Below are 26,723 nucleotides of genomic sequence, written 5' to 3' on the forward strand. Positions count from 1 at the left end.
ATGTTGCTGTAATCTTTTGTTGTCTTTATTTGACACACCTACAGCAAATAAGGCCTGACAGAGTTTGGTGTCATTTATCTGATGAGGCAGTGTCATTGATCAGTCAGGTAACCTGCACTGAGGCAATCATCACCTCTGATCTAAGGAGACAGCTTCTGTAAGGATGGCGTGTCACAAGGGCCCTAAGCTGAGGATCCTTTGTCTCATCTCCATGGGTATGTTCCTTGCATTTGTCTTTTGGGAAGCTGGCTCTAGCAAGTGGCCATCGGCTGATCTTGTAATACCAGAGCAGTTCTATACTGACCTGCCCGTCTGCTTAGCCATCATCAGTGGAGACACAGAGGGCAAGATGAGTAAATTAAAAGAGCTTCTAGCATCTGGGACAAAGCAGAAGAGGTTTTCTGAGGATTTCTACCTTAATGTGACAAAGGACTGTCCAGCTTACATTAAAAAGAGAGATTTCATTACAGTGCCTCTCAGTGAAGAGGAGAATGACTTTCCCATTGCCTACTCCATTGTGATCCATGAGAAAATTGAAATGTTTGAGCGACTTCTTCGAGCGGTTTATGCACCTCAAAACATCTACTGTGTGCACGTGGACCAAAAGTCCTCTGAAGAATTTCAGAAGGCTGTGGAGGCTATTGTTGCCTGTTTCCCCAATGTGTTTATAGCTACAAAATTAGAAAAGGTGATTTATGCCTCCTGGTCCCGTGTGCAAGCAGATCTGAACTGCATGACAGATCTGTTGAAGTCACCCGTAAAGTGGAGGTACCTGCTCAACACCTGTGGGACCGACTTCCCTATAAAAACCAATAGAGAGATGGTTAAAATACTCAAGATCCTAAATGGAAGAAACAGTATGGAGACTGAGGCGGCTGGAGGCTACAAGAAAGGCCGTTGGCAGTATCATCACATTGTCACCGACAGTGTCATCAGGACAGATGAGATGAAAAGTCCCCCGCCGATTAGCAGCCCGATGTTCACAGGGAATGCCTACTTTGTGGTCTCAAGAGCCTTTGTGACACACGTGATGCAGGACACAGAGGTTCAGAAACTCCTGGAGTGGTCGAAGGACACATATAGCCCTGACGAGCACTTGTGGGCCACTCTACAGAGGATGCCCTCTGTACCCGGATCGATGCCTGCCAACAGCAAGTTTGATTTGTCAGACCTGCTAGGCCTCGCTCGTGTGGTGAAGTGGGGCAATTTGGCAGGTGATGTAAAAAAAGGAAATCCGTACCCTCATTGCACTGGTGTTTACAGACGAGCCATTTGTGTGTACGGAGCTGGTGACCTCCGCTGGCTGCTGAGTCAACAACACCTTCTTGCAAATAAGTTTGATGTTGAAGTTGATGACATTGCCATCAGATGTTTGGAGACAGTATTGCGTTTCAGAGCTTCAGGCCTTGACCCACTGCTAAAAGGTCAATCTTCTACCATGTTGTAATGGTTTTGATCATGTAAAATGTATAATATTAAAGATATATTCCATAGTCATTAAGAAATGGCCTAGTATAAAATCATAAGGGGTCTTCAACTGGGTTGTCTTATAATATTATGCTCCTGTTGTATTTCCAAAATACTACCCATTGTGATGGGATGTTAACATTAATAATAATTGTTTTCATGAATCTTATATAATTTTAGAATGTTCTGAGCATTAAATATGATAGACAATGTGTATGGCTGATGTTTTTATGTGATTTCTTTGATGCCTTTGTGTAGGATTTCAGTGTATTTGTGGCACCATCTAGTGGATTCTGAGTTCTGTCAACTTGTTTTGCCAGTTGTCGGTTTTGTTAAAAAATGGGATTCAGTGTTTGTATGACTTAAATCCTGCCATGCATACTCAGGAATTGGTCACTGTATTGCTTTGGTGCTGCTATATGATTATCTTCATCATGTTACCACTACAGATCTATTTTGAATAAAAATCCAAAACAATGTAGTTCAATGGATGAATATAAATGTTATTAGAGCAACAAGTCTTTAAGCTCAAATTGGCTTCAGTGCACCAGTGTACTGACAGCTGGATCAGGACCAACATATATTCAGGTGAAATCAAAACATGAATTAATTGTGTCCTGCTCTCTTTTGATTTATAATTAAAGTAATTTGCATTAAAGCTTGTCCTTAAGAGATTTTAGCTTTTCATTGCTGATCACTTTTTCCAGTAGGAACCCCCACCGATCAGACATTACTCCCAGTCAAACCATATTAACTGCCCAACATAGCTGAAACAAGATAATCAATCAATCAATCAATCGATTGATTGATTGAAACAAGATAAACACTTGTGGGACATAATGTAGAACAAAGTTCCTCCTTCAACAAATGCAGGAACAAATATTTACCAAGAGTGTATTATAATGAACAGCCCAGTTGTATGCTGGAAGAGTTCCAGACACATCTAAATCATGTGACTGCCAATTATAGGAACGGTGATCATGGTCTCAACTCCATACTCATTTTGCTTTTATTTCAAAATAAGAGTGCACTGTTATAACTAATCCAGGATTAACAAATCAAATCTCGAAATCTGATCAAGTAACTAAATTATATTGATGTAACAGGATAATTTTAGTCATATGAAGAGCAGAGCCAACGAGTAAAGTAATGTTAAGACCTACATCTTTGCTTTAGTCTGTTTCTCTCACAAACTTCCTCCCTCCACAAGTCAGAGAGCACATTCAAGTGAAGGGCAAACAATAAAACTTTATTTTCCCCAGGCAGGATTTTATCAGAGAACGTCAGCAGTGAACAGTGAAAAAGGTGCCATCAAAACTTCTATGAAATGCCACTCAGTGGGTCAGAGACCTAAAATGCAGTTTAAAATCAGAGCAATCATAAAAATATATTAATTTCTCTCCTTTGTCACCTTTTGAATATAAATATATATATTTTAAATGTAATAAAGCAGAGCATGCATCAACCATTTGTAACAAGAGTGCCTTAAATAAAGTGTAGATACAACAGTAACTAGGGAACACCAATAAACTAAGTTGGACTTGATACACCGGCAGGAAGTAAAAAGGATTAAAAACATTTCAGACAGCATGAGGGGAAAATGCTGAAGATCAAGCTGCTTGACACAGAAATACAGCAAAAGGTTTCAATGTAACAGGCAGCACAGTTTCAAAAAGGCACTTTTCTGATGCTCGGATTTAAATCTTCAGTCACGTCGCCCAGAACAAAAACCTAAGAGTGGCCGAGGTTCAAAACATTTTTCATCACTCTCGAAGTGGCAATGGGGGGGGGGTTGTCACTCTGGAACAGCAGCAGCCGCAATCTCCACTTTGCCGTGCATGTCCTGGTCGATCCTGCAGACAGATTCAACAGACCATCAGGTGTCTGCGTCACTGGGATGCCAGCACATCAAACAGGTTGAAGATCATGAATCATCACAGTAACGACAGGCTTCTACACTTCCCACAAACGCTTGTCATACAATCACATCCTGGAAAGGGATCATTACATTTCTACCTTTAAAAAGGGAGTTCTTCCTCTGTGAGAGAACATTTCTGTAAATATATCTTTTTATTTGACTCACCAGAAATATTTCTTTTATACGAAATCAATAAAATAGATCTAAATAAAATTAAATAAAGTCTGTTAACACTTTCCTTCCTGAACAACCTTTATTATTCATGTGCTTTTAAATTAAAACACATTAGGGTAATACAAACCATTATATAATTTGTATCATTATGATATTCACACTTCTCCTGAAACCTTGTAAGAGAAATGCAGTTTTCATTATCTGCAGAACACACTGCAAAAAGTGATACAGTCCAGGAGGCAGGGTTTATGACCTATAGGTGATCAAGACTGTCTGATTCGGCTTTACTTTTGGGGAGCTGTCATGTTATCTTTATGTACAGTCTCCAGCTGTTTCTCAATTCAGGGGACCATCCCATTTAAAAAGGATCCTTCAAATTTTTCCTCCAATCCCAGAGAAACAAAGGTTTCAGTGAATGGATCCTTCCTGGCGGTGTTAGTATCTGTGAAAAAAAACAACAACTTTTGATTGCAGAGGAAAATATCATTGCCCGAACTCAATCTTGTTTGTTGGTTAAAAGTAATTTCTTTATAAGTTCTCCTTACTCAAAAAAGATTTATGCAAACTGTTGCCTAGATTTTTTTTGTTGAGCCTAGACAATATTTTCTAGGACCCTTCCACTGTACTGCATCACCTTACATTCAAGAGTCTTTTTAATGGAGCACTTTCTCAAGGCTTCTCTGACTTGAGCACCGGCTTCCCCCTTTGGTGTAATGACAACTCTTCACTTTGGACTCAAAAGCCGGACTCAGACGAGTGAACTCCAGCACTTCAAAGGCTGGTTTAGTGTAAACTTGGAGTAGAGTAACGTGGAAGTTGAGCCGGAGCTGACACATGAGCCATGCAAGCTGAGACAGCAGAGTAAACAAGCAAGAGAGCGTGATGTGAGGTGCTGGGCGAGGAATAATGCAATAATAACAGTACAAACAAACCGTAATGTTGGACCTCCTTGGCAAACTGAATGATCGAGACGGGAGTGTAGAGCTGAGTGGGTTGCCACCGCCACTGTTACTCTTGTGAGGGGCCAGGCAATGATGAATGCCAGACATGTGTCGTCCCCAAATACCTACACAGTGAGCTTTGGCAGATCTACACACTAAGATAACAGTCTATAATCTTTATGTATGAATGGCATTTGAGACTGAATATTTCCTTGTATTTGCAAATATCTCTGAAATTATTATTATTTATTTTTTTAGCATGAGGCTGCAACATTAAACGGGAAAAAGTGAAAGTCTGATTCCTCTCTGAATCCACTGTAGATTTTGTGGGTGTTTGCAGTTGATGCCGTCATTTCACCTTGAGAACTGGCTACAGAATGATGGCTTCTGTATCTGTGTGCTTTCCAGACAGGACCTGTGTGAGCGAGTGTCCTGCTGGTTCATACAACACAAGGCAGGAAGCTGATGGGCAGGAGCTTGGATTCTGTTTGCCTTGTGAACATGTTTGTTCCACCTGCACTGGGGAATCACCCAGAGATTGCTTAACTTGGTCTCCAGGACACCTGCGGCTCCTTCATCTCTGTGTCACTCAATGTCCCACAGGGTAATGACATTTCTGATCAACGATAACAACATCCTCTATTGAATGAATAGTTTTCACAACCCATTCACTGACTTAAAACCAACTACGAGTGGCTTCTCTGCTTCTCCATAAGCACATTTTCTTTCACATTCTATAACATTGTGAGATAGGATGTTTTTTGACACTTTCACAGTTTTCTCAGGGAATAATTCATGGATCTGAGGAAAAAAACAGGCCTGTTTAGGGGACTGATACTTATGAGTGTGTGTAATTTGTTTCTGTTGTTTGAATTGAAGGGGACTGTTAGGCCTTGTGAAATCTGCTCTACTGAGTCCTATTGGATTTTATAATAAAGTGTATGGTTAGACTGTAAAATATCAAGGCTCTATTACATTTCTTTGTCAAATGATAACGACATCTTAGGAATCATTGCCAAATTTTAATTTATGTATGTGTCAACCGATATATATTGCTATTAGAAATTCTTATTGGTATCTGCATCAGCCTCCAAAAATCTATAATGGTCAGGCTCCATTAAGAAACCTATACAACAATATTGGAAATGATTATTTCTGCAAAAGAGTTTATGTTCATTGTCCCTAGATAAGATTTAGTTGCTCATGATGATTTTTTTGTGATTTTGAGTTCACCATCTAAATTCTCATTCTCATAAGTTGATGCATTTCTTCAGGTATTACAAAGACGGATCCCACTGTGAGAAATGTGACCAGTCCTGTGAGCTGTGTACAGGACCAGGGCCCGATTCCTGCAGGGCCTGTCCGCCTCCCCTCCTGGAGCTGCAAGGCACCAAGCTGTGCGTTGAGAGCTGCCCGCACCGCTTCTATCAGCTCCATGACATGTGCGAACAGTGCACACGAGCTGTCAGACCTGCATGGGTACATACTTAGGAACTGTTAATACTAATATTTACTTAATTTAACCATTGTTTAACCTGGATTATCCCATTGAGATCAAAGGTATAGTGAGACCTGCCAAGATGGGCAATAAAAATGTGTCAACCCGGGTGATTTCTGTTTGACTTTACATAAACTGACACTCTATTGTGCATGTGCATTTGCAGATGCCTCACCTCAGAGCTGCCTGACGTGTGACTGGGGCAGCACTCTTAAGGACAATGTTTGCTATCCATGTTGTGAGGAGGGACGGTACTTTTCAGATGAGGTGCAGTCTGAGCTATGAGTCACGAAGCCTATTTATTTGTTTCCCTCTTGGTTTCCAGACCACAAAATCATATCCAGTAATTATCAACATGGAACAATTAATAAATGCTTAAACAAACAAAAACTGATTATCTCTGGTTGTTGTTCAGCTAATAATGAACATTTGAATCCATTGAGAAATACTTAAGATCAGATATCAATTTTTCAGAGGCATTTAGTACCTGACTAAGATTTAACCCAACTCTCTTTTTCAAATCAGGAAACCTGTGAGTCATGTGACAGCTCATGTCTGCATTGTACTGGCCCCAGAACAGACCAGTGTCTGACCTGTCACCGTGATTCTGCTCTCCACGCCGTGGAGAACCGCTGTGCCCGCTGCTGTCAGGCTGGAGGAATGACACTGACTGCTGTGTTTGTGACAGTCGCTCAGGTAGAGCTCTACCCATCATAAAAAACACAGGATTCTTTGGATACAATTTGCTAAAAGCCGTTGTCTTCTTTCTTCTAGCTCTGTGTGTGGAGGCCCCCAACGCAAGTCAGAGATGACCCGAGAACAGACGTGAACATGTCCTCCAGACCTCTGAATCACACCTCAGCTGCCTTACCTATTTCCCTGTTGCTGGCTCTGGGGTTGGCTCTGGCTGTTTTTGCCTTGGTCAAAGCTCACTCCCGGAAAAAGCTTTGCTGGGGCCAAAGCTACGAAGACTGAGCGGCAGTGCCAGTGTCAACATGCCCCACGGTGTGCCTGAGCCGGACAGCGGAGATGAGGTGGACGTGGTGTACACCAGCAGAGGTGGATCAGTCTATCGGCCTACAGCTTCATCCATGAGCAGGACACTGATGCAGACCAGGATGTGGATGAGAGCACTTGTCTCAATCAATCTTAAATACATCCAAACCAGAACTTTAAGTGAGGAATGTATTGTGAATGCACACAAATACAAAGATTGACAGGTGAATTGAAAATAGTTTAGTTAATGCTTAGATGAGAATGTGGTGGTATGTTTCTTCTTGAGTTCTGGTGTTTATTCTACAAAGTGCCTGTGTCTTTATAATACACATTCTTAGATGAGGCATTTATGACTGAAGAAAGGAGATATAAATACATATATCTGTGTATACAGTATGTGTGTACATGGCTTCCTTTTTTACTTGATATTTAAGAGGTATTTGTGAAACAGTGGAAAGATGATGTAACTTAAACAACTAAAATCTGTACGATTTGTTGTACATACAAATATAAATTAAATAAAGTCCACCTAATGCGCTCAGTTCTACTTAACAGCTGGTTATGTTGCTGTAATCTTTTGTTGTCTTTATTTGACACACCTACAGCAAATAAGGCCTGACAGAGTTTGGTGTCATTTATCTGACGAGGCAGTGTCATTGATCAGTCAGATAACCTGCACTGAGGCAATCATCACCTCTGATCTAAGGAGACAGCTTCTGTAAGGATGGCGTGTCACAAGGGCCCTAAGCTGAGGATCCTTTGTCTCATCTCCATGGGTATGTTCCTTGCATTTGTCTTTTGGGAAGCTGGCTCTGGCAAGTGGTCATCGGCTGATCTTGTAATACCAGAGCAGTTCTATACTGACCTGCCCGTCTGCTTAGCCATCATCAGTGGAGACACAGAGGGCAAGATGAGTAAATTAAAAGAGCTTCTAGCATCTGGGACAAAGCAGAAGAGGTTTTCTGAGGATTTCTACCTTAATGTGACAAAGGACTGTCCAGCTTACATTAAAAAGAGAGATTTCATTACAGTGCCTCTCAGTGAAGAGGAGAATGACTTTCCCATTGCCTACTCCATTGTGATCCATGAGAAAATTGAAATGTTTGAGCGACTTCTTCGAGCGGTTTATGCACCTCAAAACATCTACTGTGTGCACGTGGACCAAAAGTCCTCCGAAGAATTTCAGAAGGCTGTGGAGGCTATTGTTGCCTGTTTCCCCAATGTGTTTATAGCTACAAAATTAGAAAAGGTGATTTATGCCTCCTGGTCCCGTGTGCAAGCAGATCTGAACTGCATGACAGATCTGTTGAAGTCACCCGTAAAGTGGAGGTACCTGCTCAACACCTGTGGGACCGACTTCCCTATAAAAACCAATAGAGAGATGGTTAAAATACTCAAGATCCTAAATGGAAGAAACAGTATGGAGACTGAGGCGGCTGGAGGCTACAAGAAAGGCCGTTGGCAGTATCATCACATTGTCACCGACAGTGTCATCAGGACAGGTGAGATGAAAAGTCCCCCGCCAATTAGCAGCCCGATGTTCACAGGGAATGCCTACTTTGTGGTCTCAAGAGCCTTTGTGACACACGTGATGCAGGACACAGAGGTTCAGAAACTCCTGGAGTGGTCGAAGGACACATATAGCCCTGACGAGCACTTGTGGGCCACTCTACAGAGGATGCCCTCTGTACCCGGATCGACGCCTGCCAACAGCAAGTTTGATTTGTCAGACCTGCTAGGCCTCGCTCGTGTGGTGAAGTGGGGCTATTTGGCAGGTGATATAAAAAAAGGAAATCCGTACCCTCATTGCACTGGTGTTTACAGACGAGCCATTTGTGTGTACGGAGCTGGTGACCTCCGCTGGCTGCTGAGTCAACAACACCTTCTTGCAAATAAGTTTGATGTTGAAGTTGATGACATTGCCATCAGATGTTTGGAGACAGTATTGCGTTTCAGAGCTTCAGGCCTTGACCCACTGCTAAAAGGTCAATCTTCTACCATGTTGTAATGGTTTTGATCATGTAAAATGTATAATATTAAAGATATATTCCATAGTCATTAAGAAATGGCCTAGTATAAAATCATAAGGGGTCTTCAACTGGGTTGTCTTTAAATATTATGCTCCTGTTGTATTTCCAAAATACTACCCATTGTGATGGGATGTTAACATTAATAATAATTGTTTTCATGAATCTTATATAATTTTAGAATGTTCTGAGCATTAAATATGATAGACAATGTGTATGGCTGATGTTTTTATGTGATTTCTTTGATGCCTTTGTGTAGGATTATTATCAGTGTATTTGTGGCACCATCTAGTGGATTCTGAGTTCTGTCAACTTGTTTTGCCAGTTGTCAGTTTTGTTAAAAAATGGGATTCAGTGTTTCTATGACTTAAATCCTGCCACGCATACTCAGGAATTGGTCACTGTATTGCTTTGGTGCTGCTATATGATTATCTTCATCATGTTACCACTACAGGTCTATTTTGAATAAAAATCCAAAACAATGTAGTTCAATGGATGATCATAAATGTTATTAGAGCAACAAGTCTTTAAGCTCAAATTGGCTTCAGTGCACCAGTGTACTGACAGCTGGATCAGGACCAACATATATTCAGGTGAAATCAAAACATGAATTAATTGTGTCCTGCTCTCTTTTGATTTATAATTAAAGTAATTTGCATTAAAGCTTGTCCTTAAGAGATTTTAGCTTTTCATTGCTGATCCTTTTTCCAGTAGGAACCCCCACCGATCAGACATTACTCCCAGTCAAACCATATTAACTGCCCAACATAGCTGAAACAAGATAATCAATCAATCAATCGATTGATTGATTGATTGAAAAATAACACTTGTGGGACATAATGTAGAACAAAGTTCCTCCTTCAACAAATGCAGGAACAAATATTTACCAAGAGTGTATTATAATGAACAGCCCAGTTGTATGCTGGAAGAGTTCCAGACACATCTAAATCATGTGACTGCCAATTATAGGAACGGTGATCATGGTCTCAACTCCATACTCATTTTGCTTTTATTTCAAAATAAGAGTGCACTGTTATAACTAATCCAGGATTAACAAATCAAATCTCGAAATCTGATCAAGTAACTACATTACATTGATGTAACAGGATAATTTTAGTCATATGAAGAGCAGAGCCAACGAGTAAAGTAATGTTAAGACCTACATCTTTGCTTTAAGAGAGCACATTCAAGTGAAGGGCAAACAATAAAACTTTATTTTCCCAGGCAGGATTTTATCAGAGAACGTCAGCAGTGAACAGTGAAAAAGGTGCCATCAAAACTTCTATGAAATGCCACTCAGTGGGTCAGAGACCTAAAATGCAGTTTAAAATCAGAGCAATCATAAAAATATATTAATTTCTCTCCTTTGTCACCTTTTGAATATAAATATATATATTTTAAATGTAATAAAGCAGAGCATGCATCAACCATTTGTAACAAGAGTGCCTTAAATAAAGTGTAGATACAACAGTAACTAGGGAACACCAATAAACTAAGTTGGACTTGATACACCGGCAGGAAGTAAAAAGGATTAAAAACATTTCAGACAGCATGAGGGGAAAATGCTGAAGATCAAGCTGCTTGACACAGAAATACAGCAAAAGGTTTCAATGTAACAGGCAGCACAGTTTCAAAAAGGCACTTTTCTGATGCTCGGATTTAAATCTTCAGTCACGTCGCCCAGAACAAAAACCTAAGAGTGGCCGAGGTTCAAAACATTTTTCATCGCTCTCGAAGTGGCAATTGGGGGGTTGTCACTCTGGAACAGCAGCAGCCGCAATCTCCACTTTGCCGTGCATGTCCTGGTCGATCCTGCAGACAGATTCAACAGACCATCAGGTGTCTGCGTCATCAAACAGGTTGAAGATCATGAATCATCACAGTAACGACAGGCTTCTACACTTCCCACAAACGCTTGTCATACAATCACATCCTGGAAAGGGATCATTACATTTCTACCTTTAAAAAGGGAGTTCTTCCTCTGTGAGAGAACATTTCTGTAAATATATCTTTTTATTTGACTCACCAGAGATATTTCTTTTATACGAAATCAATAAAATAGATCTAAATAAAATTAAATAAAGTCTGTTAACATTTTCCTTCCTGAACAACCTTGATTATTCATGTGCTTTTAAATTAAAACACATGAGGGTAATACAAACCATTATATAATTTGTATCATTATGATATTCTCACTTCTCCTGAAACCTTGTAAGAGAAATGCAGTTTTCATTATCTGCAGAACACACTGCAAAAAGTGATACAGTCCAGGAGGCAGGGTTTATGACCTATACTGTAGCCAGCCAGAAGGGGGTGATCAAGACTGTCTGATTCGGCTTTACTTTTGGGGAGCTGTCATGTTATCTTTATGTACAGTCTCCAGCTGTTTCTCAATTCAGGGGACAATCCCATTTAAAAAGGATCCTTTCAATGTTTCCTCCAATCCCTGAGAAACAAAGGTTCCAGTGAATGGATCCTTCCTGGCGGTGTTAGTATCTGTGAAATGCCGCGTAAATTGTTATTATGAACAGTTTTTGCTAACAATGGGTAGCTGGCTAAAGTAATCAATGTTCCTTTGCAACTGGAACACTATCAACTCGGTGTATTTGGATGTGACGTCATTCCGAGGGCCGCTCTCCGAGGTGCAATGGAACACAGCATTACTCTCCCTGGTAATAAAGGCAGCTGAGAGAGCTGCCACGGTGAGACTGAGACACGTGGAGAGGAAACATACAGACACGTTGGCTGTGTCCCAAATCACCCACTCACTCACTATTGCCTACTTCACTATACAGTGACTACTATATAGAAGACTATAAAGTGAGCTCATCAGGAAAAGAAAAAGACTTTTGGACATTACTCTGCGCTTTTTTTCTGCACCGGTAATGATGTCACATTAAATTTTAAATGTTTATGTTTGCCGCAGTTTGTGCTGTGATGAGCTGCTGTGCTAATATTTATATTTGTACCACAGGTCGGGCTGTTCCTGCTGCCCTCGCTCCTCTCGTCTCTCCACCGAAAGCGCAATGCATGATGGTATATGTTGTTCGGTTAGTAACACATCTGGACCATAATGTCTCATTTCAGTTCTGCCTTCGCGGTCTACCTGGCCTTGACCACCTCCTTTGCGGGCTCGGTAGACTGTGTCCTCTGAAGGATGCAGCCCCTGAATTGAGACGCAGCTTATGTGTCACACCGACACAATTACTAATTATAAATATTAATTAATGATTAATTCCATGGCAATATGCGAGGTTTTAGTGCATTCATCTTCCAAGTTTGTCAGTCAACTTAGAAACAGGGAACAGGGGTGAAACTCACTGTGGGTCCGTTTACACCTTGAGAAAACACACAATATTAAATGTTAACCCACAATCCCTTGGACCCCGAAAATTGCCTGGTTATTTTTTTCCTCTTAGGGTTCTAACATCCCTCGACATATCTGTGAATGAATAACCTCAGCAACTGAACATTCGTTACTCATCAGTCATGAGAAGAATATCTCGGTTTGCGTGAACAAGGCTGACAAAGGTTTGTGACAATTACCAAACATCCGCAGGCAGTGGGTATGCAAGTGAGTCATGCAAAGAGCTGTGAGAGTAAACAAGCTGGGTGTTCAGTGAGGATGAATTACTGAGGTGAACCATGTGACGATATGGTTACAGTGCAACGCCAAACCACAGTGAATAAGACAAGCCACTTCTTGTAGTTCAAGTCCACCCTAATCAGCATGATCAAACTTACCCAACATCAAAAACATCAAATTTTAAACCTGGTATTAAAAAGACATATGCAAGTGAGTGAATTACTGACATCTTATAATCGTGTGAATAAATAACTCAGTCTGCATTATTTTTCTCAGTCTAAGATCAATATGGGTCAATATTGTCATCATGATTATTTAACATAATTACTCATTGACTTTGCATATTTATAAAATAGCACATTTGTTCAACTTTAAAGACAAATAAACCATTTCGGCTTTCACACTGCCTGAGTGAGCAGGGAAGAACTTCTCTCCTGTCTGAAGGAGAGAGAGAGTGTGTATGTGTGTGTGTGTGTGTGTGTGTGTGTGTGTGTGTGTGTGTGTGTGTGTGTGTGTGTGTGTATGTGTGTGTGTGTGTGTGTGTGTCTACTCGTCTCCATTGCTCGTCACACAAACTGACAGTTGAACTGCAATGCGCTAAAAATGTAGGATTTTTTCCCCCATTGTGTTTAAACACACATCTCATAAACTGTATGGCAAATAAAACGAACACAAATTAAAACTTTAAGTACTCTGATTAGTGCTGGTGCACATTGTTAACGTGTAAAGAGAGTGCAAGTCAGCGGGGGAGTGAGGTCATGCGGCAGCAAGGTAATACAGCACGGTAATACAGCACGGTACAAGAATACCATGACTGTAATGTGTGTCTGCCGCAATCCTGCAGCAGCCACAGCAATGATTTTGTAATGGTGGGCCGCTGTATTGTCCTAGCATTTAGTTGAGTGCATAGCCCTACTTTTATCAAAGGAAATACAGTCGTTATAGCAGAAACCTCACACAGCATAACGCGGCGCAGCCAAGCGCTGCTCCCGCAGGCAGTGTGCCCCGTGCGTCATAAGGCAAGACCGGCAACGAGCGCTTCATTGCAAAACAAAACGCGGAATAATAATTGTTTTATGTCAATTATTTGTTTTCATAATCGTTGGAAGCCATAATTATGATTGTAATTCAATTAATCGCCCAGCTCAGGTCTGCATAACAATAAAGTTCAACAGTATCTGGCAAAAAAAAACAACTCAGCTGTATAGACGTACACGGTATATTTAACCATATTCGGGGAGTTGATATTGTTAAAGCAACAGTTGAGTTAAACAATCAACAAGCCACCTATTTTTGGAAACCAATCAAGCAGCTACTCAGTCTGTTCATTAGGAATGCCCTAAATCTACTCAGAATAAAATGCTGGACAATACAAAATACAATTAGAGGACAGTGGATTTTGGCCAAAAGGTATCATTTAATAAAAAAGAGTAGAGAGAATGAGATGTCTTGGTGCTTTTCTAAAAGCCAATGGATACAATTTTATTGTTAGTTTTGTGAAAAGCAAAAAAAAAAAAGAGCCCGACCGATATGGATTGTAGGGGACAGATGCAGATACAAATATTATCGGCTGGAAAATAAATTAATTAAAGCATTAATACAAATGCAATTATATTCTGCATCGTTTATCCTGTAAAATCCAATTTTTCATATTGGTGCATGTCGACAAACATAAATGCTGACAGCACAACAAGGCTAACATTGGCCAACCAGTAAATCGGTCGAGCTCTAGAAAAAAAACTGACACTGATCCTGGGTGAAAGTGCAAATACCTTTTACGGCTATTCCTGTTTTTTTCGTCGTCAAACCTTAAGAGGGGGCAGGGAAATGAAGTTAAGGAAAAGAGAAATACACAGCCAACAGCAACCAAACATCCAAAAGAGCAAAAAACCTTTTTTGATATATTTGTGCCGAGGTCTTTTTCAAACGCCACGAGAAAACAAGACCTGCCTCGGGTTAAGCCACATCAAGGAAGAATACAGCATCCGTAATGTCTCAGCATGAGCTCAACAGTTATGCATATCAGTAAAGGTTATTGCTTAAATACCTCATAATATATTCTTTTACAAAAGAAAATGTTTAAATATTTGAGGTCTTCGCCTTATGGCAGTGTAGGCCACATAAGGGACAATGCCAACTAGAATTTGCGAAGCAATTAAAGGAAAAAACGGCAACGATGAGCCAGATGAATTTAGAGGGATCATTAAACGGTGTTTATTGCAGGTTTGGTGAATGAATTTTATAGAAGATGGAAGGCAGCCTATTCTTTTGTGGTCCTGTTCTTTTATTTACCTTTTTTTTTTTTTACTTTACTAATTTTATTTACTAATTCATGTGAGCGGTCATATATATTTCCACTGCAATGGTCTGAATCACTAGGTTCACATATGATTCTATCAGGGACACGTACCGCTCAGCCAAAAACCACCCCGAGTTTTCAAGAGTATATATATTTTTTCCATATCACCCAAACAAGTTTAACTCACATACATCATATGTTAACTGCCATGTACATTAAATCTCGTTGAAGACAAACTTGGGAAATGCTGGTGTGGTAGAGTAAAACATACTTACTGCTTGATACAATCTGGTATGGACACATACTCCATAGGAACCAGCCCTGCGAGGTCTGTCAAGCTGTACACATACTTGATTTTCTGACTAAATTTGGTGCTGTGAAGAGAAGAAGAAAATGTGTGAATCTCAGGCTACGTTCATAATAATACGCATTTTATAAATCTGAGGTAGATCAATAATGTGTTAGACCTCCTCACTTTGCTTTCACAATGAATAAGCATTATATTGATAATTATTTAACTTATGTTATATTGGCATTGATGAAAATTATATTACAATAATTATTGATAATGTTTTATTGACCAGCCCTATAAGCGCCCAACTACAGAGTAGACAACCTGATTCTTTTTTACACCAGTACAGGTATGACCAATCTGCGCGAATGGTCATGTGATATGCGTTGTCAGTTGGGCAAGTAAGGATAGAGATAATTTCTGATATGGAGCAAAACTGCTCATCTGGAAAAAGACAGTTTGCTTAAAAATAAAACCATATTAGAACGAACATAGCCTCAAGGATACACAAAGGTCTTGATTGAATCATTCTGATATAAAACAGTTACCTTATGAAAGGTTTTGTGAGTGCCAGCAGGGTGCGAATAAACCAAGACGGATGGACAATTATCAAAGACTTCAAGTTCTTTCTTAACCTGCAGAAATAGAAATTGGTTACTTTTTAAAGTAAAAGTGAAATCACAGCATGAACATATTGATGCCGTTTCTATTCGTGTTGAGTGTTGACCACTAGAGCTGCTTTCCAGACATGCACTGAACTCCGGGTAATCTCCTAAAATCATCCAGAAGGGCTGTATGTGAAAACAAAAATGTCCGGGTGAGAGGCTCCAGACTTTCTCCTGCCAGCCTCAAGGAAAAACTCCGGACAATGTCCAAGTGAGCTCAAAAACAAGGGACTCGCCGGAGGATTGACCCGAGGGTTGACCAACAAATTCTAATCAGGTCATCCATGAGTCATAGTGAATTGTTGTAATTGATGTAATGAAATTCCCTATGGGCAGTACTGATACATCACATTCACAGAAACATGAGGTCAATGTGATCAACGTAGCATTGTTGTGAATGCGTCGTAGCATTCACAACAATGCTACGTCGATCATACGTGAAAGGCAAGACCTAATTGTGCGGACACTCTCCGGAGTTCATGTCTGAAAACGGCTTATGACTCACCTCCTATCAATCTGCTGATAACACTTTCTGAGCCAGCCGACAGTTGGCATCTTTTTCCGAGAGGTCGCCCCATTCAAATACACTATCATATAGTTCTCAGCAACCAAAAGCTCCAGTGTGCCAATGACATACCTGAGACAAGAAAATCCCATTAGTGACGGCCCTTAAATGTTTGCTCACAAGGCCAAAGGAATTCAAATAAACACTCACTTGAATAAATTGTCCATGATGTATCTATAATTTGGTTGATTGCTCTCAGGCATAAAGCAGACAGCAAACACAATTATGGCATTCAAACCGTCTCCATAGTAACCTGCAGTGAAAGTCAAATGTTACAAATTGATGTTCCAGTATCAAAATAACATTTTCAGTATCAAGTCTTTGTAAAAAAAAAAAAGTTTGCTTGGTATTAAAAGAAAAGTAGATTTAACGATTCATAATCGAACAAAATGAAATATACTTACAATTAAATTGCTGTATTTATGTGACTGTGCTAATGTATATGAATATAATATGCCACTGACCTCCATGGCTGATAACCCTCTTGTAAGGTTCAATGGCTTTCATGTCCACTCTGTGTTCCTGGTCTCCGAAACGAAACACCCTCCAGCGTCGACCCTCCTCCCTTTCCTCCGAGGCCGATAAGTCCTGAACCGACTCCACACCTTTCTGAAGCAGCTCGGTGGTTTTTGGTTTTGGGAGATCGTCTAAAGGAGAAGACGCATTTTAAAACACACAGCATGGATAATGTAGCCACTGGATCTGAGAGTTGCTTGGTTTAATCAAATTACATCTGTTTTGATTGAATTATTGCTTTGTGGTTCAATTAATTCTCGCTTAGTCTTCTATTAAGGTCAGCCTTTTCCTGAGGGAATATCTAAAATTTCATGGGAGAAATGATGAATGGAAATAACTTTCTCAGCCAAATGCGTCTAGTGACGCACTACTTCTTCAGATATGTGAGACATTCTGCTCTTTTTTGGGGGATATATAGCTTAATGATGAAGGAGTCATAAAGTCTAATGTTCAAATGATCATGTATGTAAAGCATGCAGCAGGCAATGATGGAAAAAAAAAGGGAAAAATACAACCAAATCACACCACCACACTTTCATGAAGCTCTTCATTGAGCGGCACATTCCCTAAATATATCGAATACAGACGTTGATCAGGGTTTCTTATGTAGAGCGCATTCCACGTACGTATACGTACTTACAAGTCTGAGATCACAACTCTTCTATATGTATATACATTTGAGCTGAAAATAAGTAAGTAATCAGGAGAAGTTCAAGTTCTGCTTCAGAAACAGAAAGAAAATTGATGTGTCGACAGACATACTGGTAACTTCATCACCAGTAGGTTTATCCTTAATTAAATCATTTTCGAGTAACTTATCAGATTCTAATTTGTCTCTCTCTCCGCTATCATCATTACATATATAAATATCACTTATCATTTTCATTATAACAACCAGTCTGACAGAGCTTAAATGTGATAGTTACTCCCACCGGTCATCCCAACCAGTCGAGGCAGATGGCCGCCCACATCAAGTCTGGTTCTGCTAGAGGTTTCTTCCGATTCATCAGGGAGTCTTTTCCCCCACAGTGCTTTAGTGCTTGCTCATTGTGGGAGCTTCTGTATCATTTTTAAGGTCTCTGCCTAATATGTAAAGTGCCTTGAGATAATGCTTGTTTTACTGTTAAAATTTAATTTAACAGTAAAAGAATATGGTGCAAATTCAGTGGTAAAATGAGAAACATAATATGGAGCACATTTTTATATTAGATGACAGGGCTGTAACGATTCTCCAAATCCACGATTCGCTTCGGACCTCGGTTTTAGAGCCACGGTTTGGTTCATACATCAACGTTTGGAGCAGAAAAGAGAAGAACACTAAAGAACATATTGGACTTGACTTCACATAAAACTACTTAAACAAAAATAACCAAAGAAAAGGAAAAAAAGAGGTGAGGGTGTGTGAATGTGGGTCTCCCATAGTCTCAACGTCCAGAGTTCAACCTGTATATTTACAAAGTCTGTGTCAGTCTCCCTCACAAGCCCAACATAGTTCAGTCCAACCCAGTTCAAACAACAAAACACAGATAAAACTAAAATAATCCCTTCTGGGTTTTACCGCAGCTTCATAAACCAACAACTCGGGAAAGTAAACGTGACACGCTTTTGCAAAGGTAAAACAGACGATTGCTCTGAAGCTACTAGTTTCTTCTGTGTGTTGGTTCAGATTATGCAGGCTTGTGATTAACGCTCATAGGCACACATGCAACAGACTGCACCTGCTGCTGTGGCAGAGTGTGGGATTGGGCCGGGAGACGTCTTCACATATCTTCTGGACAACGATTTCGGTTCGATTTCGGTTCAAGAATCGTTATAATGTATTAATTTATTGTGCCATTTCTTGTGATGTGCAATACCTTGTAAAATGTGACACAATGACCAATAATCAGCACAGATTAGCAAATGTAAAAATGGCACCAATCTGATGACCACAATTTAACCCATGTGTCGATATTGCTTGATTATTTTCTCAAATGCAGGGAAATTTCAGGAAAAGTAAAGGAAAAATAACATGCACAAAAATACTGAGTGCAAATGAAAAGGTATGACACGTGAAACACCCACTGATTTGTTTGAACGACCGAAGACGGAAAATAATCTGGACAATAAGGGGTTGATTGACTTATGAAACAGGTGCTGTCCAAGAGACCTTACCACAAGGATAAGAGAAACCTGTTGCTGGCCTGCAGCCTGTATCCAGGCAGAGAACGGAAACAATTCTTCCAAGAGGAAAAGAGGAAGGCAGCAGTGTGGAAACACAAAAAAACAACAAAGCATATTTTAGCTACGCTTTAGGCAGACAGCTGCCTACCCAAACCTGTACAATCAAGAATGGAAATGCCAATAGCTCAGAGAACCGGGATATAAAAAAAGATACTTATATTTATATCACTTGCCAATAAATAAAGTACTTTTAATGAATAAATAATAAAACATTGCCTTGGACTTTTACCTATGGGTCCAAAGGTTAAAGGTTTCTTTGCAGTTCCCACCCAATCACGTCAATTTAAACTTTGTTGTTTGACATTTTTTTGTATTACCTAAACAAACTAGAACAAGCAGGGTTAGTCTACTCTAAAAGTACTAATACTGTCAATACTATCATTGTCACCACATGATATAAAGAAGTCTTTACCTTCCCATTCAAACTCATTGCTGTTGTCTGAGGGTGTGTCAATGTCATCAAGGTCAAGCTCTGTACTTTCATCCAGCTCATCAGAGAGAAGCGAACCCTCACTGCGGTCAAACGTCAGGCTGATGTTCGGAGCTGAAAGCTTTTTCTTTGGCTTCTTGCCATGGTCCATTACATAATCTGGGGTAGATACCAAGACATTGATGGTCACCTTTGTTATACAGGTTATGTTTTTTAAAAGCCTATTATAATAGAACACTTGGAAGTCTTTAATTTCAGGTATTGGGGACAAATCCAGAGTACTTGTGAAGTTTGCACAAATCAAGTGGCATCGTCCAGTGCTAGTTTTCACAACATAATTGTCTCCTTGTGTTACTTTCTCTCCCCAGTAGCGAAGCAAAAGAGTACTGCCTACGCAGATTTTGTACTCATGTTCTTTGTTGGGAAGACTCTCTTTTGATCTGGCTAACTCTGACTGCTGATGTCTAACATTAGTTTCAGCTGAACTTTTGAGTTCATTTTGGCACAAGGGAGACTGAACAACAAAGTACAGGAATGATTGCAGCAATGCAGTACCTCTCAAGGTACTCATGTCAGCATGTACATTTGAAGATAGACTTGACAATATCTTGACATGTCCTTAATATAATAATATCTTTAAATGCACCATATACTATTCTGTTTTCATTACCCGGGTCTCTCTCCTCAGACGTCCCAGCAAAAAGTTCATCTTCAAGCTCCTCCTCCTCTGGTAGGGGCCTAATAACAAAACAGGAGGTGTGATCAGGTTGTCAGTAGGTCTACGGTTCATGTGACTTTTAAAACACAAACATGCGACACAAAAGCTGTGAACCGTGAGCCATACTATTATCATCAATGACTGATTGAAACAATACCGTGGAAAGTCCTCATCCTGCCACTCTTCCTTAAGTTCCACTCCTTCCATGCGTAAGCGGGCTTCTGTTGTGGCGACTGACTCTTGGCGCTCAAAACTGGATAAGAAAGCACAAAAAAGGTTAAGTTTATGTTTAATGGTTTCTTTTTAAACTCACTGAAGGGCTCTCTTGTACTACAAATGTAGTAGTATCAAGAGCAGGGCGAGCAAAGATTATCTGTAACAAACTAAATCCGTATACGGTCTGTTATCTGTCAGCACTTGCTTGTGACTTGTACAATCCTAAAAGGATTATGGGGGGGAACACTGAAGTCCTATTGATCTACTTAGAGTCAAATGCAATTTCTGTTCTTGGGTTAATACCTCTGCTACAAAAACCTTTAAGACGTTACTGGTTATGAACATGAAAAAGATAATGGACACACTTGACTGTAGCGGCACAAAAGCACATAATTAACTCTGCAAATAAGAGTGGGGTTCTTCAGGTCATAAATTATAAATATGATAAATTATGTTAACAAATGCTAAGTCTTAATTCTACCTGAAGTGTAACTCATGTACATGTAAACAAAGTTTGGGAAAAAACATTTTGCCTTAAATGCAAACTTCAGATGCCTGCTGTCAAATAAAGGATAGTATCTGCTTTTCATTTTGCTGTGGCCAACCCTGCCCATTACTTAACATTACATAGAGTCAGGAAGGACCTTTGCTTGTGTCGACATACCAAGCAGCATGTGGTTCTTAACTGTGACAAGTACTCCAAAAAACAACCATGGCACCTTGTGGAACCAGGTACTGAGCAGACGCAGTGCCAATCACGACATGATTCTTAATCCTGACTTGTGGGTGGCTGTGGCTCAGGAGGGGCCATTCACTCACAGGGAGGTCAGGCCCAATTTACCTGTTGGCTGTGCCATCGTAGTGTGAATGGATGAGTAAATTAGCAGCATTATACACAGCAGTAGTAACTGCAGTGTAAAGCACTGCGAGTGTTGAAGACTAACATGGGATATAAATGCAGTCCTTTTCCAGTTGTCTCCTCGAGAGTGAAGGCTTGCTGCTGGCCACATAATCAGATCAATGGCTGTTTGAAAAGCTTACGAGCTTGTGTTAAGGGCTTAGGCATAAACCATAAGGCTCCTTACGAATGCTGATTGAGGTATCTTTATCTTTGCTGTACAGAGCTCCCTTTGATGCATAAAGCACACACACGCCTGTTATTTGTGCTCCCAGACAATCAAACATTCAAGGCATTCGGTACTCAACATTTCATAAGGCATCAGTTTAGCTGTTTGCTTATGTATAGCGCTAATCACCACATTATATCTCAAACTCAAATGAGCGAGTTATGAGTGCCATAGGAATGTGGTTTCCTGGAAAGATAGCTTTGAAATCAAAGTGTGTTGGGGACCTGGCTGCATGGAAGTGGAATCAGCCACATTAGAGACTACAGGCGGAATAATGAAAAATAGGTCAGTTTTAAAAAATAAAATAATGTACTGATAATGTAATGTAATGTACTTAATGGTGACCTCAATTAAGACGCAGATCAGTGATTTGAGATCACTGATTGTGATTATGCTGACATCATGATATTTCACATATTAAATGCTAACCTCTTTAAAGAAATGTCAAAAATATGGTAATTCTGTATAAAGATGATGATCTGATGAGTTGATCGATATGTTTAAGTTTAATGAGGAGTCATTTTTCTTTTCTCATCTGTCTTCATGGTATCATATTGTTTGCTGTTACAACTCTTCTTATTATGTCCCATGTTCAAGATTAAAAGGGAAGGGAACGTTACTTTACCACAACCATAACCTTATATTTGCATTTAACTTCTTAATAACACTACAATACAAGCACTTTGGACTGGCACTAAGACAGTCGTGGGTTCCCATGGCATGGTCTACAGCTTATGAAAGTCTCCATGATACGCAAATCTGTTTGTGTCTAAAGAGCGACCCATTTTGGCCTAAGTGAAGCACTCTCCAAGTTGAATACTTCTGGTAATGAGGTTTAAAATCTATTCTGCCATCTTAATCTTTCAAACAAAGCTCAAGTATGTTCAGGAGAAGAAAGGTTGTTGAAGTGGCATCTCCATGATGTGAAAACTTGTATGTGCATTTCACTACAGGTTCCACTCTGGTTCAATTAGGATCACGTAGTCATCATCAGCTAAATGCTGTATATATGTGATGTTGCTCAGACACCATTACACACTATTACATCTATAAAATATCACGCAGGAAATTAAAAAGCCCTAAACACACAAGTTCTAAAACTCTGATTCCCTGTTTGTTTTTTTAGATTGAATGAGAAAAGTGTTGAATCGACTGAGTTTTCATTTTTGATGTCCTAGCCTAGTCTTGTTATTTGTGAGACTAAATTATAATCGACTGAACAGATTTGTCTCTGCCCCCTTCATAAAGTTCAACAAGTCAATACCATACCAACCTCAGTGTAACTCGCTAAATTACCTGCTTTTCTGGACAGTCTAAAGACATGAACATGCCAAAAGGTTTGGATATCTCCTCCCTTAATGGGAAGGGCCCAGCATAGCTAATACCAGCAATTAGCACTGGTGTCAGGCTGGAGGAGGGCTGGCAGTGACATGTCAAATAACTTTCACATGCAGCGCATTGGAAAACACTCACAGACACTTAGTCACACAGTCATTTAGATCCGGTGCTGGAGTCTGGACGGAGGAGATCGTATGTTTAAGTCGCACAACACGCATGAAAGAAAAAGAAAATGTCCACATATACAGACCTTCCAATGGGTCCAGGCGGTGAACGTGGCTGGGGCAGGCTCACCGGGGTAGAGCTTCTTGCTCCAGGCTGTTTCTGCTCGTTGTCTGGAGTCGTCCTTTCCTGTGGCGTACCTCTTGTTTTGGCTGGACTCTCTAGAAGTGCCTCTTCGCCATTTTTGACAGGAGGCACCGGGCTACTTTGTAAATCCTCCACTTCCTCCCCATTGCCTTCTCCCGACACCCCAGAAGGCGAGGGGCTGGAGGCCAGTTTGTCTCCCCGCTCATCGTGAGTCGTCCTGGGTGTGACACAGTCTGGGTTGCTATTGTTCAAATTCATATCACCTACCCCCTTTAGCACGGCTTCACTCTCTATCACGTCCGATGCCATGAACCTGTCCTGTGGCTGGGGCGGGTTGGGCGCGGAGAGAGTCCGTCAGTGACACGTTTATAACACCGATCTGATCGTCGCTTTAAATCAGTCAGATGATCGCTCTACCTGACTTGCACAACTTCTCGAGAAGTTTGAGGCTACCGTGCTAGCTCTTCCCCGCTGTACAGCTAGCCGGGTGGGGGGGTGACCGATGCTGACAGCCAGCTACGCCATCTAACTGCGATTTCTCAAGAAACCAAAACCGTGCTAAATGTCACCCGGGGCTAAGCAGAAAGTCACCTCTTCTGCATGCGTCACACGGTGAACTCGGGAGTCGGGACAAAAAGTGCGCTGGCTTTGCATAAGCGGCGGCGCGCGGTGATCCAACTTATCAGCTTCCTTCCTCCCTCCGAGTCACACTGTCCTCCTGCACGCTAGCCCGCCCGCTACAGTTAGCTACTTCAGCCGCAGCGAATCCCAAGCTAATGTTGTCCACATGACGCCGGCTACAGTCCGCACGGTGAAGACGCGACAGCTGCCAGCCGCGACCCAGCCGCCACACGGAGCCGCGTACAGGACTAAGTAAGTATAGTAAGTAGATTTAACTAACCGGGTCTACGAGCAACGTAACAACAGAAGACTGTTATTTGCTAACAACGCTAGCTACGTAACTGACGCATTCCGTTACGTAGCTAGCGTCTCCTGCTACGTGTAGCCAGCCTTCTACGGGGGTTGCCAGGTTTGTCTACTTCAGGTACGTATCTAATGTTACTATAAAGTTCGCGGGTTTACTTTGCATTTTAATCGTACAAATAATCTGTTTTCACTCCCTGAATAATAAAGTTTGTATCTGCCTCCTCTCACGATACAAAACATTTTTTCATTACATTATCATCGTAAATAATACTTTGTTTTCACTACCTGAATAATAAAGTTTTAAGCTGCCTCAATTTGCAAAACTAAAAATGCAAAAGGTAAAAATGTTCAAATAAGAGTTTATAAAGTGCATTGCTCCCCAAGTTTATTCAAATGTGTGTCACAGGAATTTACTTAAGCTATTAGATGGTATATAGGTGTAAGGTTTCTGACTGCTGGAAAATTGGCCAACCTGGCATCCCTGTCAGTCTTTCCGTGAGGTGTCACTCCTGACCAGGCTTCACTCCCCTCTGCTGAGAGCGGAAATCAACATCATTTTCATTCCACACAATAATTTAAAATGTATATTGTCCTAATTGTAAATTACAGCAGTACGTCTCTTACAATAGTGTAAAGATAGTATATTAACATTTACAAAATAAGTTAATTTTTTTATGTTTTTAGCGAGGCTACTAATTTGTGTTATTTTAGATTTCTTGGTGACTTCATTTCAGAGACAGTTATTGCATATTTTAATATGCTACATTTAACATAAGTTCAAGTTTGCACTGTTATTAGCAGTGACACACAGCTTTAACAGCATTAACATGCTGCTTACATCTAACTAATCAGTAACAATTCAATAATGTACAGTACAGTACAGCAAGGGTACTATTCTGCATTAAAACTAGTTATACTTTTGCTAATTCCAACATAATTTTAATTTGACAATTTTAAAGTTAAACTGGATGATTTTTACTTGGAGCAGAGTTTATACACTATGATATTTTGTACATAGATCTATGAGTAGTGCTGTATGTTGACTTTAGTCCAAAAGACTATGCCATCATAAACAACCCAGATGTTGTTGGTTAACATGCACTGATATATTGAGAAAAAAATATAGATTTTAATTGCTTGATGACATATAATATAATTGATTGATTACTCTTCATTTGTTTGTAACACTAATCACTTGAGTAGATTGTAGTCTTACCATCATTGACTAATCTTTGCCACTAGATGGAGGCAAATGCTTACTTAAATGCTGCAGTCAGGGACTGTGGCATAGTTCGTTTGAGCACAAGACTTTTCTTGTGGAAAGCAAACTGTCTGAAGTGTAATGAGGTATTTTTTTTGCATTTGCAATTATGATTCAAGCATCTTTAGTAGGAAACCTTATTTATCTGAAATAAGCAATGACAGCAATGCTGTGTCTTCGGTGTAACTGAGGAATACATATCATTACTATTTATTCAATAGTGATATATATTGTGGAAATGATAGTAATTTTCAATAAGAAGCCTATTTCTGCAGAGACAAGAGCCATTTAGTTTTTTTACTTTTAAGAGCCTCCACACTGAATTGAGTCAACTCCAACAAATGCACAATCATTTCTCTTTTGGGGATAGGTATAGGCTAATTGGCATTTTACTATAAGACCTAATTGTAAAAATGAACAGACATCTATAGGTCTAATATAATGGTGCTGCTTGGTAAATACCTCCTCTGTGTGCAGCGGATCATTCTGCATGATTTCTAATTAACACCTTGCTATTTATTCTGTGGGATCATTAGGCCTCATCACAAAAGGATAATCCAGTCAAATTGAGAGTGCTTGCCTTCCACCTTCCACCATGGTGCTGTTTGCTAATGAGTCATGTTGCAATTATCAAACAAATTAAGACAAATGTTGCCTGTTTAGCAGAGATGAATCTGTGGAGCCATGCTGTGGTATTCACAATATTGAACACGGATAGAAGAATCCTAAATATTTCTAGAAAATTAACAGGACTTAAAAATAAAACAAATGGATTGGACATTTAATGATGACTTTAAATTTAAACATTTTCTTGTTCTATTTTATTTTTAAGATATCCCTCCAGATGTTTTGTGATGCAGTAAAAATGCTTTAAAAGGGTGATACGGAATTTTTTGTAAAACTAGAACCAGGAAAAGGTATATTGTCAAGCAGGAGCTAATGCAACATTCTAAAATGTGTGTTCCATTCATGCTCATGGTTGCTCTCAGGTTATATCCTTACAACACAGTGCATCTATTGCAACCAAAGAGCTAATGTTGTACTTACAGGTCCACTGTAGCCTATCAGATTGTTAAACAATAAAATCTAAAGTGGCATTTTCTGATTCAGAAGTGATCCAATTTGTCTTTTTGAAAGTGAAACATGAACTCCAGAGCTCAGCGCGGATGCAGTCGCAGACCCCTCATTTCATCATGAAAGGAGGGATGAACGTTAGGATCAGAGATGGAG

General features: G+C 40.1%; 3 protein-coding genes and 1 non-coding gene across 9 annotated transcripts; 3 read left to right on the plus strand and 1 right to left on the minus strand.

Annotated features, from left to right (window-relative positions):
• The first annotated feature begins 114 nt into the window (after window positions 1–114).
• LOC124851859 (beta-1,3-galactosyl-O-glycosyl-glycoprotein beta-1,6-N-acetylglucosaminyltransferase 3-like) lies at window positions 115–2,036 on the plus strand. The gene has a single exon (XM_047339725.1). The coding sequence runs from the start codon at window positions 164–166 to the stop codon at window positions 1,445–1,447; it is 1,284 nt and encodes a 427-aa protein (XP_047195681.1). The 5' UTR covers window positions 115–163; the 3' UTR covers window positions 1,448–2,036.
• A 659-nt stretch (window positions 2,037–2,695) lies between these two features.
• bnip2 (BCL2 interacting protein 2) lies at window positions 2,696–24,283 on the minus strand. Of its 6 annotated transcripts, XM_035156335.2 has the most exons (12): window positions 23,247–24,282; window positions 20,473–20,568; window positions 20,268–20,335; window positions 19,580–19,756; window positions 16,893–17,075; window positions 16,579–16,681; window positions 16,369–16,500; window positions 15,747–15,833; window positions 15,182–15,280; window positions 14,380–14,415; window positions 12,766–12,793; window positions 10,779–10,833 (listed from the first exon to the last, which is right to left on the minus strand). In XM_035156335.2, the coding sequence occupies exons 1-11, from the start codon at window positions 23,612–23,614 to the stop codon at window positions 12,781–12,783; spliced, it is 1,362 nt and encodes a 453-aa protein (XP_035012226.1). In that variant the 5' UTR covers window positions 23,615–24,282; the 3' UTR covers window positions 10,779–10,833; window positions 12,766–12,780. The 6 variants fall into 6 exon arrangements, with proteins under 6 accessions (XP_035012222.1, XP_035012225.1, XP_035012221.1 ...); XM_035156331.2 differs by lacking the exons at window positions 10,779–10,833; window positions 12,766–12,793 and adding an exon at window positions 2,696–3,320 and having other exon boundaries at window positions 23,247–24,283; XM_035156330.2 differs by lacking the exon at window positions 12,766–12,793 and having other exon boundaries at window positions 10,246–10,833.
• LOC118109306 lies at window positions 4,593–5,949 on the plus strand. The gene is made up of 3 exons (XR_007032704.1): window positions 4,593–4,632; window positions 4,909–5,104; window positions 5,775–5,949. It is a non-coding gene; the product is annotated as an uncharacterized LOC118109306 (transcript).
• LOC118109307 (beta-1,3-galactosyl-O-glycosyl-glycoprotein beta-1,6-N-acetylglucosaminyltransferase 3) lies at window positions 7,673–9,459 on the plus strand. Its single transcript, XM_035156337.2, has one exon. It carries the CDS (start codon window positions 7,719–7,721, stop codon window positions 9,000–9,002), a length of 1,284 nt encoding a protein of 427 aa, XP_035012228.2. The 5' UTR covers window positions 7,673–7,718; the 3' UTR covers window positions 9,003–9,459.
• Window positions 24,284–26,723: the final 2,440 nt, after the last annotated feature.

This window comes from Hippoglossus stenolepis, chromosome 5 (assembly GCF_022539355.2).
Source record: "Hippoglossus stenolepis isolate QCI-W04-F060 chromosome 5, HSTE1.2, whole genome shotgun sequence".
Classification (NCBI taxonomy): domain Eukaryota; kingdom Metazoa; phylum Chordata; class Actinopteri; order Pleuronectiformes; family Pleuronectidae; genus Hippoglossus; species Hippoglossus stenolepis.

Coding starts and splice junctions, on each gene's coding strand:
- LOC124851859 (XM_047339725.1), top strand. CDS start 164: ATGGCGTGTCACAAGGGCCCTAAGCTGAGGATCCTTTGTCTCATCTCC.
- LOC118109307 (XM_035156337.2), top strand. CDS start 7,719: ATGGCGTGTCACAAGGGCCCTAAGCTGAGGATCCTTTGTCTCATCTCC.
- bnip2 (XM_035156329.2), bottom strand. CDS start 23,614: ATGGCATCGGACGTGATAGAGAGTGAAGCCGTGCTAAAGGGGGTAGGT. Junction 15,281..15,746: donor CTCACAAAACCTTTCATAAG/GTAACTGTTTTA, acceptor TTCTCTTCACAG/CACCAAATTTAGTCAGAAAA. Junction 14,416..15,181: donor ATACCAGATTGTATCAAGCA/GTAAGTATGTTT, acceptor CCCCCTCTTAAG/GTTTGACGACGAAAAAAACA.